General features: G+C 44.1%; 1 protein-coding gene across 1 annotated transcript in view; it reads left to right on the top strand.

The window, feature by feature from the left end:
- Positions 1-14,664, top strand: part of SDAD1 (SDA1 domain containing 1) — a 113,519-nt gene that overhangs the window by 18,468 nt on the left and 80,387 nt on the right. The window contains exons 3-7 of the mRNA XM_029598504.1: positions 6,086-6,184; positions 6,654-6,764; positions 12,045-12,116; positions 12,211-12,311; positions 12,952-13,009. Of these exons, the coding sequence (XP_029454364.1) occupies positions 6,086-6,184; positions 6,654-6,764; positions 12,045-12,116; positions 12,211-12,311; positions 12,952-13,009 (441 nt within the window). The remainder of the gene's footprint in view (positions 1-6,085; positions 6,185-6,653; positions 6,765-12,044; positions 12,117-12,210; positions 12,312-12,951; positions 13,010-14,664) is intronic.

The raw sequence follows: 14,664 nt of genomic DNA, 5'->3' as shown, positions 1-14,664 counted from the left end.
TCTGGCTGAAAAGCAGGAGACTGTGGTGGCCTACAGTGCGGATGTGCTGTATGATCTCCTCCGGACTTTGGCCCGGTCAATGATGTCAGCCGTCTCTGCTCGCCGCCGCCTCTGGTTAAAGAACTGGTCTGCAGATGTTTCTTCCAAGGCGCAGATGAGCTTGTTGTCGTTTAAGGGTAAGCTCCATTTTGGCAAAGAGTTGGAGGATTTGATCATATTTCTGGGGGAAAATAAAGTCCACAAGCTGCCGGAGGATAAGCCAAATGTGAAGACTCCTTTTCCCCCTCGCTCCAGTTTCCAGGGGAATCAGCGGTTTCAAGGTTCAGTTCGTTGGGGTCCTCCTCCAGACAGGTCTCGGGCAGGCAGCAGTCCTGGAGCCATTCCTTTCGTAGGCGACGTTTGGGCAGAGATGGTCCCTCCCAAGGTTCGGGTCTTCTCAATGAGGTGAGGCCGGCCCATTCCTTGGTCCCAGTAATAGAGGGCTGGTTGGCTCTATTCTACGAGGAGTGGACCATAATCACCTCTGACCAAAGAGTCTTCAGCGTAGTAAGACAAGGCTACACTTTAGAATTTGCTTGTCTGCTCCAAGATCGGTTTCTGGTCTCCCTGTGCTCTTACGAGCAAAAATGGTTGGCAGTGCGGGACACCATCCATCAACTCGGTGAACTAGGGGCTGTCGTGCCAGTGCCTCCGTAAGAATGGGGGCAGGTTGCTACTCCATTTATTTCATAGTGCCCAAGAAGGAAGGCATGTTCTGGCCCATTCTCGACTTGAAGAAGGTGAACACCTTCCTCAAGGTTCCTTGGCTTTGTATGGAAACACTCTGTTCCGTGATTGCTTCGGTCCACAAAGGAGAGTTCCTCGCTTCCCTGGACCTAACGGAGGTATACCTGCAAGAAGTACCTGAGGTTCATGATTCTGGGGGAGCATTTCCAGTTTTGCGCCCTGCCCTTCAGCCTCACGAAGGCTCCCAGGGCATTTACCAAGGTGATGGTGGTAGTGGTGGCAGTGCTCCGGAAGGAGGGCATCTTGGTTCATCCTTACTTGGATGATTGGCTGATCTGAACGAAGTCAGAACCTTTCTGTCAGATGGCGGTGGATCACGTCCTCCAGCTCTTGAGGTCTCTGGGGTGGTTAATCAATTTATCCAAGAGTCGCCTAGTCTCCTCCCAGACCTTAGAGTTTCTGGGGGTGCTTTTTGACATGCGGTTGGGCAAAGTTTTTCTCACCAAGGACCAGATCTACAAGTTGCAAGCTCAAGTGCATTCTCTGTGGGGCAAGCGTTTGCCCAGGGTCTGGGATTACTTGCAGGTTCTTGGGTCAATGGTGTCTACCTTTCTAGCTGGTTCCATGGGCTTTTGCTCATATGAGACCTCTACAGTCCGCTTTGCTATCCCGTTGGTTCCCCATCTCGGAGCAGTTTCAACTACCTCTTCCTCTTACCAAATCTGCATGCTCCAGCCTCTCTTTGTGTCTCCTCCTGGACAAGTTGCACGGGGGGGGGGGGGGGGGGACTTAGAGATTCCCACCTGGACAGTAGTAACTATGGATGCCAGCCTTTCCGGGTAGAGACTGGTTTGTCAGGACCGTTCGGTACAGCTTCGATGGAGGAGGCATCGTGGTCAATCAACAGGTTAGAGACCAGTGCAGAGCGAATGGCTCTGCAGGCTCTCCTTCCTCTGGTAAGGGGAAGATCAGTACGGATCCTGCCTGACAATGCGACAGCAGTGGCCTACAAAAACCGCCAAGGAGGTACCAAGAGCTGGGTGGTAGCCTTGGAGGGCCGGGATTTGATCAGCTGGGCGGAACTGCATCTGGAGAGGCTCACAGCCTCACACATTGTAGGCACGGACAACGTTCAAGTGGATTTCCTCAGCCTGCACCAGCTGGATCCCGGGGAGTGGGAGCTTTCAGAAGAAGCCTTTCACCTTATATGCCGCAAGTGGAGCCAGCCCAGCATGGACTTAATGGCGACTTTCCACAAGGCCAAGGCCCATCAGTTGGCGGAGGGGGTGGACACTCTAGTCCTCCCCTGGCTGTCGGATGTTCTGCTATACATATTTCTACCGTGGCCACTCATCGGCAAGGTGGTGCGCTGCATAGAGGTCCATCGAGGGGATGTAATTCTCGTAGTACCGGAATGGTTGAGGTGGCCGTGGTTTGCGGACCTGGTCAACCTTGCAGTTTCAGCTCCTGCCAAATCTACTCCGTCAAGGTCCTGTTTGTTTGGAAGGGGCAGATCGCTTTTTGTCTAGCTTTTGAGAGGGCACGGCTAAGAAATAAAGGTTATTTGGATGCAGTGATTGCTATTCTATTGCAGTCCAGGAAAACCTCTACTTCCCTGGCATATGTCAGGGTGAGAGTATTTTTGAATCTTGGTGTATGGACTACAGTGTGGCTCCCACCTGGGCCTCCGTCGCTGATGTCTTGGCCTTTTTACAGGATGGTTTGGTTAAAGGTTTATCCTTTAATTCCCTGCAAGTTCAGGTAGTGGCTCTGGATTGCCTTCAAGATAGAGTGTGTGGAGTTCGTTTGGCTGTGCATCCAGATGTCGTATGCTGCCTTCGGGGGGCGAGGCATTTATGTCCTCCCGTCCAAAATCCTTGTCCTTCCTGGAGCCTCAACCTGGTTTTGAGGGCCAGGTGTGCGTCACTGTTTGAGCCTTTGAAGCTCGCGACGCTAAAAGATCTTACTTTGAAAGTTATTTTTCTAGTGGCTATAACCTCAGCTCGGCAGGTGTCAGAGCTTCAGGCCTTATCCTGTAGGGAACCTTTCTTGAGGATTACAGACACAGGAGTGTCCTTGAGAATGGTTTCCTTTTTTCTGCCGAAGGTGATGTAAGCTTTTCATTTGAATCAGCGTGTGGAGCTACCTTCCTTCCAGGGTTCGGATTCTTCCACTCCTCAGTCCAGAGATTTGCGAAGATTGGACATGAGGTGGGCCTTTTACATTACTTGGAGATTACCAATAGTGTCTGACTGTTAGATCATCTTTTTTGTGCTGTGGAGTGGTCCCTGGAGAGAGCATAAGGCTTCTAGGGCCACTATTGCTTGGTGGTTGAAGAAGACTATCAGCTCTGTGTGCATTGCTAATGGTCGGCCTGTGCCGGTTGGGTTTCGTGCTCATTCTACCCGATCGCAGGCAGCCTCTTGGGCTGTGTGTCAGTAGGTTTCACCACAAGAGATCTGTAGGGCGGCTACTTGGAAGTCTTTGCAAGCTTTTGCCAGGCACTACTGTCTGGATGTCCAGGCCCCATCATCTAGAGGCTTTGGCGAGAGTGTGCTTTGAGCGGAGCTTTCAGGGTCCCACCCAGTGTAGGGGAGCTTTGGTACATCCCAGGAGTCTGGACTGATCCGTGTACATACAGGGAAAGGAAAATTTGGTTCTTACCTGCTAATTTTTGTTCCTGTAGAACCACTGATCAGTCCAGAATCCCACCCGGTTCGGGAACAGGAGATTGGAGAGTCTGCTTGACCAGTTACTTTTTCTCTGAAGAATCAATGAGGCTCAGGTTCCGGTCCCACCTAGGTTGGGCAAGGCTATGTAGTTTTCATAGTTTTACTTCCCTCTGCTCGTTTGGGGGATAAATTGTTTATGGTTACTGTTTTTTGGCTAAAGTGTTTATTCATCTGGCTTGGGTACAGTTCAATACTGATGGACTGCAGGTGGCACCTCAGGATATAGGGCAAGTCAGTCAAAACTTCTCTGTCTCCATCTGCTGGAGGGGAGGCAAAACCCAGAAGTCTGGACTGATCCGTGGTACTACAGGAACGAAAATTAGCAGGTAAAAACCAATTTTCCTATTTTGTTTTTGATTTGATCTGCCTCATGGGCATGAATGACTTGTTTTCATGGAACAGGTGAGCCAGGAGTATGGTTTTTGGTCTTTCAAGCTTTGTGACCCAGCCTGCATATTCTGATACTGTAAATTGATCAAAGTGGGCAATTTTGTTATATGGGATAGGATTCCTTTGATATCTATTTTCTTTTGCGCAGATTTTCAGATAAGAACGAGTGGTTTGAGTAATGGGTAGTTGGTGATGTGTCGCTCTTGTCTTCTTAAGGTTTATCAGTGTTCTGAATAAGGGTTTAGGTTTCTGGAAGTTGCTCCTTATTTGCAGATGATGGAGTATTGTAGTAATATGTAACAGTTTTTGTTATAGTTACCATATAGTACAGTATAGTATTAGGGCAGACTAGTCAGACTTTCTCTATTGATAGCATAGTATGCTCCGTTTTATTCTGGGTTGTTTTTTTTTTGTCCATTCCATTCATAGGAACTGTGCATCTTGGCTAGTTAAATAAATAAGGTGGATGACTGTTTTATTGGCAGCATGCTGAATAAGTATATTAGTCTGGGTAAAGTATTCATTCAAATAACTCAAATGTGGCCCAGCCAGCTTAATGAGAGAGAACCCCATCTCTGTAAGTAAAGCTTAATTTTCTGAAACCTTGTTTTATACTTTAGGCCAGGCATTTATTTAAGTATTTCTGTACCACATTATCTACAATTCTAAGCAGTTCACATTCATAAAATAACAAAAAAACCCCAAAACATAATGAAAGTATACTAAAGTAGCTAAAAACAATCAATTAAAATCATATTAAAAAACATCAGACTAAAAAAGGTTACATGAAAAAAGGGCCTGTAATGATGTGAATAAATAAAACACCATAAAACCAGTAACATACATAAATAACATAGTGAGAACAATCAATATCATGGAGAAAAAGCATCCTGAAATCAAATTCGCTGTTAGCTTGTTTGATATATTTCTATCTAGATATCTTGACCTGTTTGTCCAAGGTCTGGATTGCATCTTATTGATAATGCTTCTGTTTCTCCATATTCATCTTAAAGTCTGACATTTCTGAAGATTGTGTGATTTCATTTAATAGGTGGGGTGCTGAGCTCTCTGGGTTTCATACATAGAACATTATGTGGGTTGCCTTTAATTTCTTTGTTTAGCTGCGCCTTACAGGGAAAGGGTTCAATTGTGAGTGTAAATAGCAGTGAGGATGGTTTCTATGTATAGGTCAAAATTATCAGATGCACACCTTTGTATTTGGGCTTGTGTTTAGAGGTTCTTATTTGGTGCTTTGATGCACTATTCATAGTTGGTGTAATGACAGAGCATCGTCTTTAGGAATCTCTGTGTGCTGTGCGTTGTTTTTTATGTTTGTTTGTTTTTTAGTTGGGGGAGGCGGTTGACCTGGCAGTTTCCTCCTCCTCCTCCTCCTCCTCCTCCTTTGGGCTTCCAGCTCAACTGGAACCAGGGCTGGTATATGGTGCCATGAACCTGCATTCACAACTGCCCTGGAATTTCCCCCCCTATTTTATCACCTGCCCCAGCATACCCACCCAGTGTGGTCATTGCAGCAATGGTCCTGGGCTGGGGATCATGTGCAGGAGCTCCTTCTGGAGCTCTGCAATCATGGGCCCTGCATTTGGCTACCAGGTGTCTCATTTAAGTAATCACTCTAGCTCCCTGACTCCCCCCAGCGGGTGGCGGGAGAAGGGCTGTGAATGCTGCCTCCGCAGCATCCTCTACTGATCTGAGGAGCGGAAGACCCAACTCGGGCGGTGGACCCGTGAACTTTCCGCATGATGCTGCACAGCACTCGCCACTGGGCTGGCCCTGTGTGCATTAGTTTTGTATCAGCACAGGTTTGTTTTAAAAGTTTTGTTTCTTGGGACACTGCCTCCAAATATTCTGGCAAAATACCTCTTTATTTGTAAAATGCTCACCTTTTAGTTGAATTGCATAGATTTGGAGTTTTAGGTGCAAGGGATTCAGTTCCTGGTTTACCACAGCAAAAAAAAACAAACCCACCCAATTTTCATTTTTATAGCATGTAACCTGCTAGTCGACTCTGCTCCTGAAAGGTTTGATCATTTTAGTGCCAAAACAGTGGGAGTTTTTTTTGTTTACATCTCAGGATAGGGATCAAATCAGTGGATGGGACTTTGGGAGAGTGGTGGAGGTGCTGTGCATTTCTTAACAGGCCTTGTTTTAGATGTTTGCAGCCTGAAGTAAAACATTTCCTAAATGTGCAGCTCCTGAGCAATTTGTTTGTGTTGCAGGTTGCTCATTGCTATCCAGAGCATCTTGCTGACTTTCCACAGCAACTTAAAGAGATCCTTTCCTGCAGTCACATGATTCTGGATCCTGATCTGCGTATGGTATGTTGACGCAGAGTGATTTTGCACAATTGCAGTGCCATGGGGGGTGTATTGCACAATAAGAGGTTGCCTTCGATATTGTATGTGTTCTTTCTTGCGGGTTTGGGTAGAAATGGGTACTAACTACCTTCTCTGTGGCCGCACACAGTCTTGATGTGTATCCTTGTCTCTGATGCTTTCTTTTCTGTCTCAACAACTGCTCAGTGGCTGATGGTTGGAGCCTCTGCACATGCTGATAGCTCAAAGGGGGGGCAATCTTTTTCTAATCCCCTGCAAACAGTCCTCACAAATGAGCCCGTTCTCAGTGGGCACAGATGATGCAGAGGCATTAGTCTGCAGGGAGGAATTGGACATTTCCTGTTCTTAGCTATTTTATTAAATCGACGTCCTGTAGTCCACTGAGCTTTGTGTGAGTTCAAGGTTCTTGTACTCTTTTGCCCTCATCCTTTTCTGCTTTTGTGTCTTGCAGACCTTTTGCAAAGCCCTGATCATGCTGAGGAATAAGGATCTAATAAACCCCACCAGCTTGCTGGAGCTGTTCTTTGAGCTCCTCAGGTGCCACGATAAACTTTTAAGAAAGGTAAACCACAAAATGATGCCTGTGTATATCTACCTAGGGTGGGGGAAGTTAGCTTTTGATCTCCCAAACATTATTAGGTAAATGTGGAGTTTTGTTTTGTGTTTTCTTGTCTTTTGAACACGTAGACAATCTGCACTCCCAGCAGTTGGACAAAGAAATGCCAGTGGTTGTCTTTACTAAAGCCAGCCCTGCCCTAACCCTGTCCCCAGTGCGGCTGCTTTTCTCTGCTGAGACTGGGTCACAGATGAATGGACATGACTTGCTTATAAGGCACTCTTTTCTTAAAGAATGCCTAAAAAGACAGTACTGTGACATGAAATAAGCCTTTTGTAGCTTCTAGCAATATTATTTACCAGTTTATTATTCACTCAAGATCTCTCTTCTTTTTCCTTCGTAGGTGGCAGCCCTTATTTTGTCTTTGCCCATTCTCTTGGGGTTAGTTTTTCCAAATGGGTTTGTGTTACATATAGCAGGATGAGAATGAATCTTGGCTTTAAGCCAGGGTATTTTAGGTATGCCAGTCTCTCAAATTGGGTTCTGCCCTTTTTAATACTTGCCTTGTGCCAATGAGAGCTTCCTCCTGGAGAATATAAGTTGTAATCAGACAACACAGGGAGGTACACCTGGAAGTTAGTTTTTTGATCAGGCTGGTGGCACCCAATAGGAGAGGATCTATTTTGAAACTTTCTGCCACGTTTTCTGGTCTTTGATTGTTAGTACTTGATGGTCTTCTGGCTCTCCACACATAGCACAGGATAGTCACTTGGTACCGGCAAGACTGTTAGCAATGCTGTTCTTTTTCTCCTGTACCACAGTGTCTTCTTTTCCTGCATCAACTTTATTGGTTGTAATGGGAAGGTCTCAGGTGATCTTTACTCTCTGCAATTCTGTGAGGGTTAGGATCCTAGTGTATTTCTGGTACTGCATTACATGGTTTCCAGTGGGTGAGCTGTACCACCTTATTGTGCCTGTGTGTATGCAGTCCTTCCTGTATGTTGCAGCCAGCCATGAGATGAGAAACCACCTATAAACATTCTCTTAAAAGGTGACTAGTTTTATGCAGCCTTTAATTTGTTAATGAGCCTCCTGCTCACTTTGTTATTCATGGAACCTCTACAGCTTGCTGTGAAAACAGGGTTAAATAGGGTCTGTGATAGCTGAGATGTCCTCAGACGCTTTGCTGCTTAGAGACAGGGCATCTTGGATTTTCAAATAAGGATATTGCTTGCTTGCTGTCTAATATGGTGTTTTAACTGCTGATTTAACTGCATTTTCCCCAATATATTTTGTTTCTTTGAAGAACTAATCTGTACTGTGCAGAGCCCTCCCCATTTCCTATCCTACTTTTATGTGCATAACTCCTTTGAAAATTCAATCCATTATTTTGGGTTCTCTGATTCAACTTCTTGTAGATTTACCCAATTAGCTAAAGCGATTCCATCTTCAATTAATCTACAGAGCCTTTCACACTTTCAAAGCTTATTCCTGCCTCTCCGCAAACACTTATTTCCATCTCATTCTGCTACACAGTCCAGTCATGACAAGTGGGTTATTTCTCCCTACCAGCAGATGCAAGCGGACAACACTGTTTTCCTGTGTGACGTCTCAGCCACTACTTAGGAAGTGGTGTTAGCAGTAGGAATTCAGTATTTTCTGCCTCCAGCAGATGGTAGGACTGAACTGGTGCAGCAGCTGATTGGTGGATTTGAGGTCAGACCCTCTGGGCCAGGCCAATAGTCACAGCCAGAATTGTGAGGCCTTAATTTGCTCCAAAACCCTGAAGGGGTCACTGGTTGAGCTTGGCTGTAAAATTTTATTAATGTTAAAATAATAAAAAAAAAAGACAAAGGTTATTTTCTTTTTGTCTCCTACTGAGAGGGGTTTTCCCTGCTCCCTGAGCCTATGATGATTCCTACTGTAAACTGTGCTGTGGTTACCTCGCTGACCCTACTGTCTCCTCCCCCCACCCCTCTACTCCTCTATTCTCAGGGGTGTTTATAAAAGAAAAAAAAAAAAAAGAGGACAAGGGCTTTTGGTGTTGGCTGTCGGCCGTTAGGGGGATATTTCCCTAGCGGCTCATCCAGATGTGTCCCGCTTCTTGAAGGGCATGAAAAGGTTGTGGCCTCCTTTTTGTTCAATCGTTGCCCCCTGTGGGATCTGAATTTGGTGTTGAAGGCCTTAATGGGTGCCTCCTTTAAGCTCCTGAAACAGACCTGGTTACAGGACTTATCGCTGAAGACGACTATTTGTTAGGTATATAGGTTCTCAAAATTGCAAGCTTTGTCTTGCCAGGACCCCTATTTTTTTTTTTTTTTTTTAGTGATCACGTGGAGCGTGATCACTTTTTGGCCAGTGCCATCCTTCCTTCCTAAAGGGAATTCTGTTTCATATCAATCACATTCCCTTCCATCATTTTCCCAGAAGGCGTGTGGACCGGCGTTCCGGTCCCTCCGATGTCTGGATGTGCACGGGGATGATTCTGCACTGTTTGGAGGTTAGCAACACCTTCCACAAGATGAACAAGTTGTTTGCATTGTTTGGAGGTCCACGTAAAGGGGAGAAGGCCTCTGCTTTGGCTTGCTGGATATGAGACGCTATCGATTCAGCTTATTTTGCTGAAGGGTAAGAAGCCTACGGAACTGATGCACATGCACCCCACCAGGGCACAGGACAGTCAGTGATCTGGGCGGAGGTGCATGCTCTCGCACCAGCTGATATTTGTAAGGTGGCTAAGTGCTTATTCCTTAATTCCTTAGGGGTAGATTTTCAAAAAGTGCGCCTTCGCGTACTTTTGTTGGTGCATCAGGCGCAAACAAAAGTACGCTGGATTTTAGTAGATACGCGCGTAGCCGCGCAAATCCTGGATCGGCGCGCGCAAGGTTGCCGATTTCGTGTAGCCGGCGCGCGCCGAGCCGCGCAGCCTGCCGCCGTTCCCTCCAAGGCCGCTCTGAAATCGGAGCGGCCTCGGAGGGAACTCACTTTCGCCCTCCCCTCACCTTCCCCTCCCTTCCTCTATCTAACCCCCCCCTACCTTTGTCGGGGGATTTACGCCTCCCGGAGGGAGAAGTAAATCCCCGCGCGCCAGCGGGCCTCTAGCGCGCCGAGACGGGACCTGGGGGCGGTTCCGGAGGGCGCGGCCACGCCCCTGAACCGCCCCGGGCCAAAACCACGCCCCCGGGCCCGCCCCCGAAACGCCGCGCTGATCCGACACGCCCCCAACACGCCCCCCTCGAAAAACCCCGGGACTTACGCGAGTCCCGGGGCTCTGCGCGCACCGGTAGGCCTATGGAACATAGGCGCACCGGCGCACAAGGCCCTGCTCGCGTACATCCGCCCGGATTTACGCAAGCAGGGCTCTTAAAATCCGCCCCTTAGTGAAGCGTTTATTGGCTGCATGTGCTTGCACGGGAGGAGTCTGCTTATGGGGTTGGGGTAATTGAAGCTTTGGTATTCCCAGTTGTCATGGCTGGACTGGTGTAGCAGGGCGAGGTGGAAGGAGACATTTTTGTACCATCTAATTTCCTTTCCTCTAGTCCTGCTAACACCAGTCCAGGAGCCACCCGGGAAGCTCAGCTGCATAGTTCTCAGACTGTTCTGGTTAGTTTTCCACTGAAGATCAGCTTTAGGGATTTCTTCTTCCCCAATGTTATTACCTTTTGTTCCCCTTCTCCCTTGGTAGGGGGCAGGGAAATTTCGTTTCAGGTTTTTTTTTTTCTATCAATACATGTTATATAAAGGGGATCTGACCGAAACTTTGTCAGAAGGATACTGGATTATTGCTGCTAGCATCACCTCCTCAGTTATAGGGGCCGATATTCTGTTGCAGAGCGGCTAGTTAAATTAGCTGGATATAGTGGTTTTCAATGTTGTCACATGCATTGGCCCGTCTTACTTATCAGACTTAATATCTTTATATCAACCCTCTAGGGTTTTCGATCCAAAGATCTTTTTTAACTGTTCCAGCCATATTAAAAAAAAAAAATCATTTATTAAAACTCATTCTTGGATTTTCTTTCAATCCGAACTTGTGAAATTCCCTTCTCAAGGACTTGAGTCTTATCCCCGATATTAAACTGTATCGTCAGCAGCTCAAAGCTTTCTTTTTTTCTTTTTCTTTTTTTTGGGTTTTATAATTTTATTTAAAAGTTGCCTATATAAAATTTGGTTTGAAAAGCGATGGACAAACAAGATGTATACAACAGATGTAAAATAAAGGTCACAGTTGTTAGCTTTCTTAATTCTGAAGCATTTGGGAATGTTTAGCATAATCGCTGAGATTTTGAGAGAAATTAAGAAATTTTTTAAATCTGTGAATTTGAGAATGTATTATGTCTGTTATTGTGGTCTTGCACTGTTACATTTAAAATAACATAAAAACTTATCTGATGATATATGTTTAACTGCCTAGTAGAATATATTTCATTTATGCAGTATTTAAATTTAAAACATAAAATAATACATTTATATTGTAATGTTTTAGTTAGCTTGTTATGTTATTGTTTGTATATTTTCGTTTTAATTCTGTTCAGGTGTTTATGGTTTTGACTGAGAGATCTGCAAAGGATTCTATGAAAAAATATTTTCTTCTGTTACTTCTGACGCTGCCTTTTGTGACCCTCACATGACCTCTTGTTGTAGAACTTCTTTCTCACTGAAAAAAAAAAAGCTTGCTCCTTGTGCATTATTGCTACATGTTGAGGTGCTTGACAGTCTGTCATATCAAGTCGGCCTTTTGGGGTATATGTGTTGAGGTTCTTAGGCCTCATTTCATAGGGCTTTTGGTGCAGACCCTGCACATTTTGGTAACCTTTCTTCTACTCCGTCTATGTCCTTTTGGATTTCCAGCTTCCAGATGTGGACACAACATTCTAAGTGAGGCCCCGATAATGACTTGTAGGGAGGCATTATTGCCCACTTTTTAAAAAAAATATTTTAATACTTGTTATACCTAGCTTTTCTTTGACACTGGCCAATGCCTTGTTGCACTTTTGCAATCTTGAGGTCATCTGTTTTGTAGCTCACCCCCATCATGCGCTGGTCTTTTTGATTTTCTGAATGAGATTGCACTCTTTTGGCATAGGGTCTTTAGCTATCAAGCATTTGATCATTCTCCATGCTTTCTTAGATTGTTCTTCATCTCATGTAACCCACTGGGAGTGCCTATTGCATTGTAGATCTTGGTATTTATTATATGCAAAAAGACGAGCCTTTTTTACTAGCCCTTCTTTTAAAGGCAAAACACCCAAGCTATATTAATTTAGGGTTTGTTTCCTTTTTCAGACCCTATACACCCACATTGTGACTGATATCAAGAATATAAATTCTAAACACAAGAACAATAAGCTCAACACAGTAAGTACATGATCTCTGAAGCAGCAAGGAGTTGTATCCCATTTTTCATTGTCACATTTTGAAAATAATGTGAACTAATCTTCACCTATCCTAGACCTTGCAGAACTTCATGTATACCATGTTACGGGACAGCAATGCACTTGCAGCCAAGATATCCCTAGATGTGATGATAGAGCTGTATAAAAGAAATATCTGGTGAGTTAGACATGAACTTGTATGGAAAGATCATTTTATTTTGTAAATGAGCTGTTTATCACTTTTAAAATCCAGATCCCCTGCACTGTGAGTCTGGAATTCTTATTAAGCTCTTCGAACATGTCAGCAAACCATATGAGCTTTCTTTCATATTTAGGTGACTTCTATAAACCAGATGGTGTGATTTGTCCATAATCTATTAACTGGATCTTAATTCCCTAGAAATGTTATTTTGTTGACTTTATTGTGCAAAATGTTCATATTGTGATTTTTTTTCATTAAATAAAAACAAAAATATTCTACAAGCAGCTGATTTTTAGTTTGTAAGAGCAATAATAATCCCCTCTAGATGGAAAATTTTAATAACGTTCTTGCTTTAGCCCTTCAAAACCTTCAGGGTTCCAGTTGGTGCCCTGTCCAAAGACTAAAAGAAAGTTTGCCAGGCTTTGGGAAGATTGTTTATTCATGCTTTGTTGTGTGGTGTTGTTCTAGAAGTTTGAAGCCTAATACCAGTCTTTGGAAGTGACAGGGCTGCCCTGCCTGCAGGGAGGGAGGGGAATGGGAGACAGATTGAAACCTACTCACACTTCTTTTTGGCTTTCCTTGATATAATGTCTAGTGATTCTCTTACATTTTTCAGGAATGATGCCAAAACAGTAAATGTTATCATTACTGCTTGCTTCTCAAAAGTCACCAAGGTAAGGAAAAAATAAATATTATCTATTTGGAATCTTATCTGTTAAAGAAATACAGCACCCACACAAAGTAGTTAAATGTTGCTCATCCTAAGGTTCAGAGGCCATTTGCTGTTTTATACCACTGGACGTTCAGATTTGTTTCAGCTAAAACAGAGCTTTATACTTCAAGATAAGAATACAAGAATGTAGGTTTGACAGGGGTCTAGTCACTAAAGGAGAGTAATGAATTTTTCATGTCTAAAAGATGCATTCTGATACAAAAGTATTATCAGTTTATTTGTTGAGCATGGAAGAGTTGAAAATATCTTGCAAAAAGTGTGATATATTTCAAGTTCCATTCAAACAAATATGTATGTCTTTTATTGCCAAATTAAGAATTTTGCACCGACTTCTAAATAGTGATATAACTGAGTGCAATTAAATTACGGCGAATTTTAGCAAAAGCATTTTGACACCTTCTACTACTACTACTACTTAACACTTCTTTTCCTAGCGTGTAACCAGATGGACAAGGGACCAGTGGGTTATGTGCTCTTCTGCTAGCAGATGGGAGACGGAGTCAGATTTCAAAGCTGACGTCACTCTAGATATACCCCTGCAGTAACCTCAGCTCTTCAGTATTTCTCCGTCTCCTAGCACAGTGGTTCTCAACCTTTTTTCTGTCGGGACACACCTGACAGATGGTTCTCACATGCGTGACACACTGACCCATGATCGTCACAGGGCTAGATGTAAATGTACAGTTTGCATCCACGGGAACCCCCCTGATCCACAATAATGGATGTAAAGCAGAATTATGACATTCCCCGTTCAACTCACTCTACAAAAAAGATATTCTGGTTCTGGTGTCATCTCAGTAACAGCAACTCAAACTCCTTCTACTTTCAGGCTCAATAGCCCTACTTATGAAAAGACAGCAGTTTACCACCAATGCATGTCCTCTTGAGAAAACGCAACAAATAAGACTGATAAAACACTTACATGCTAGTAAAATATCTCTGTAACAGACACAGAACCGACCTAACATACTCCCAGGATCTGTAGTAATGCACATAAACTAATCCACACACAGTTACACCTGTATTATGGAATACACTCAAACAGGAGCAACCCTATCTATGAAAAGGCAACACTACAAATATTAAATCAGGCCCTAAAAACCAATACACCTCTTATTAGGAAAACAGAACTAGCAAGCAGCTATAGATCCCCACACAGAAATAATTGTAAAACTATACTAATAAGCAGAATAAATGTTTCACAACAACTATGAACAGAATAACATCCAACAATTAAAAACTCATAAAAACTATTAAGAACATAAGAAATTGCCATGCTGGGTCAGACCAAGGGTCCATCAAGCCCAGCATCCTGTTTCCAACAGAGGCCAAACCAGGCCACAAGAACCTGGCAATTACCCAAACACCTAGAAGATCCCATGCTACTGATGCAATTAATAGCAGTGACTATTCCCTAAGTAAACTTGATTAATAGCAGTTAATGGACTTCTCCTCCAAGAACTTATCCAAACCTTTTTTGAACCCAGCTACACTAACTGCACTAACCACATCCTCTGGCAACAAATTCCAGAGATTTATTGTGCGTTGAGTGAAAAAGAATTTTCTCCGATTAGTCTTAAATGTGCTACTTGCTAA

This window comes from Rhinatrema bivittatum, chromosome 1 (genome assembly GCF_901001135.1).
Source record: "Rhinatrema bivittatum chromosome 1, aRhiBiv1.1, whole genome shotgun sequence".
Classification (NCBI taxonomy): domain Eukaryota; kingdom Metazoa; phylum Chordata; class Amphibia; order Gymnophiona; family Rhinatrematidae; genus Rhinatrema; species Rhinatrema bivittatum.
This window is presented reverse-complemented; position numbering and strand designations above follow the sequence as displayed.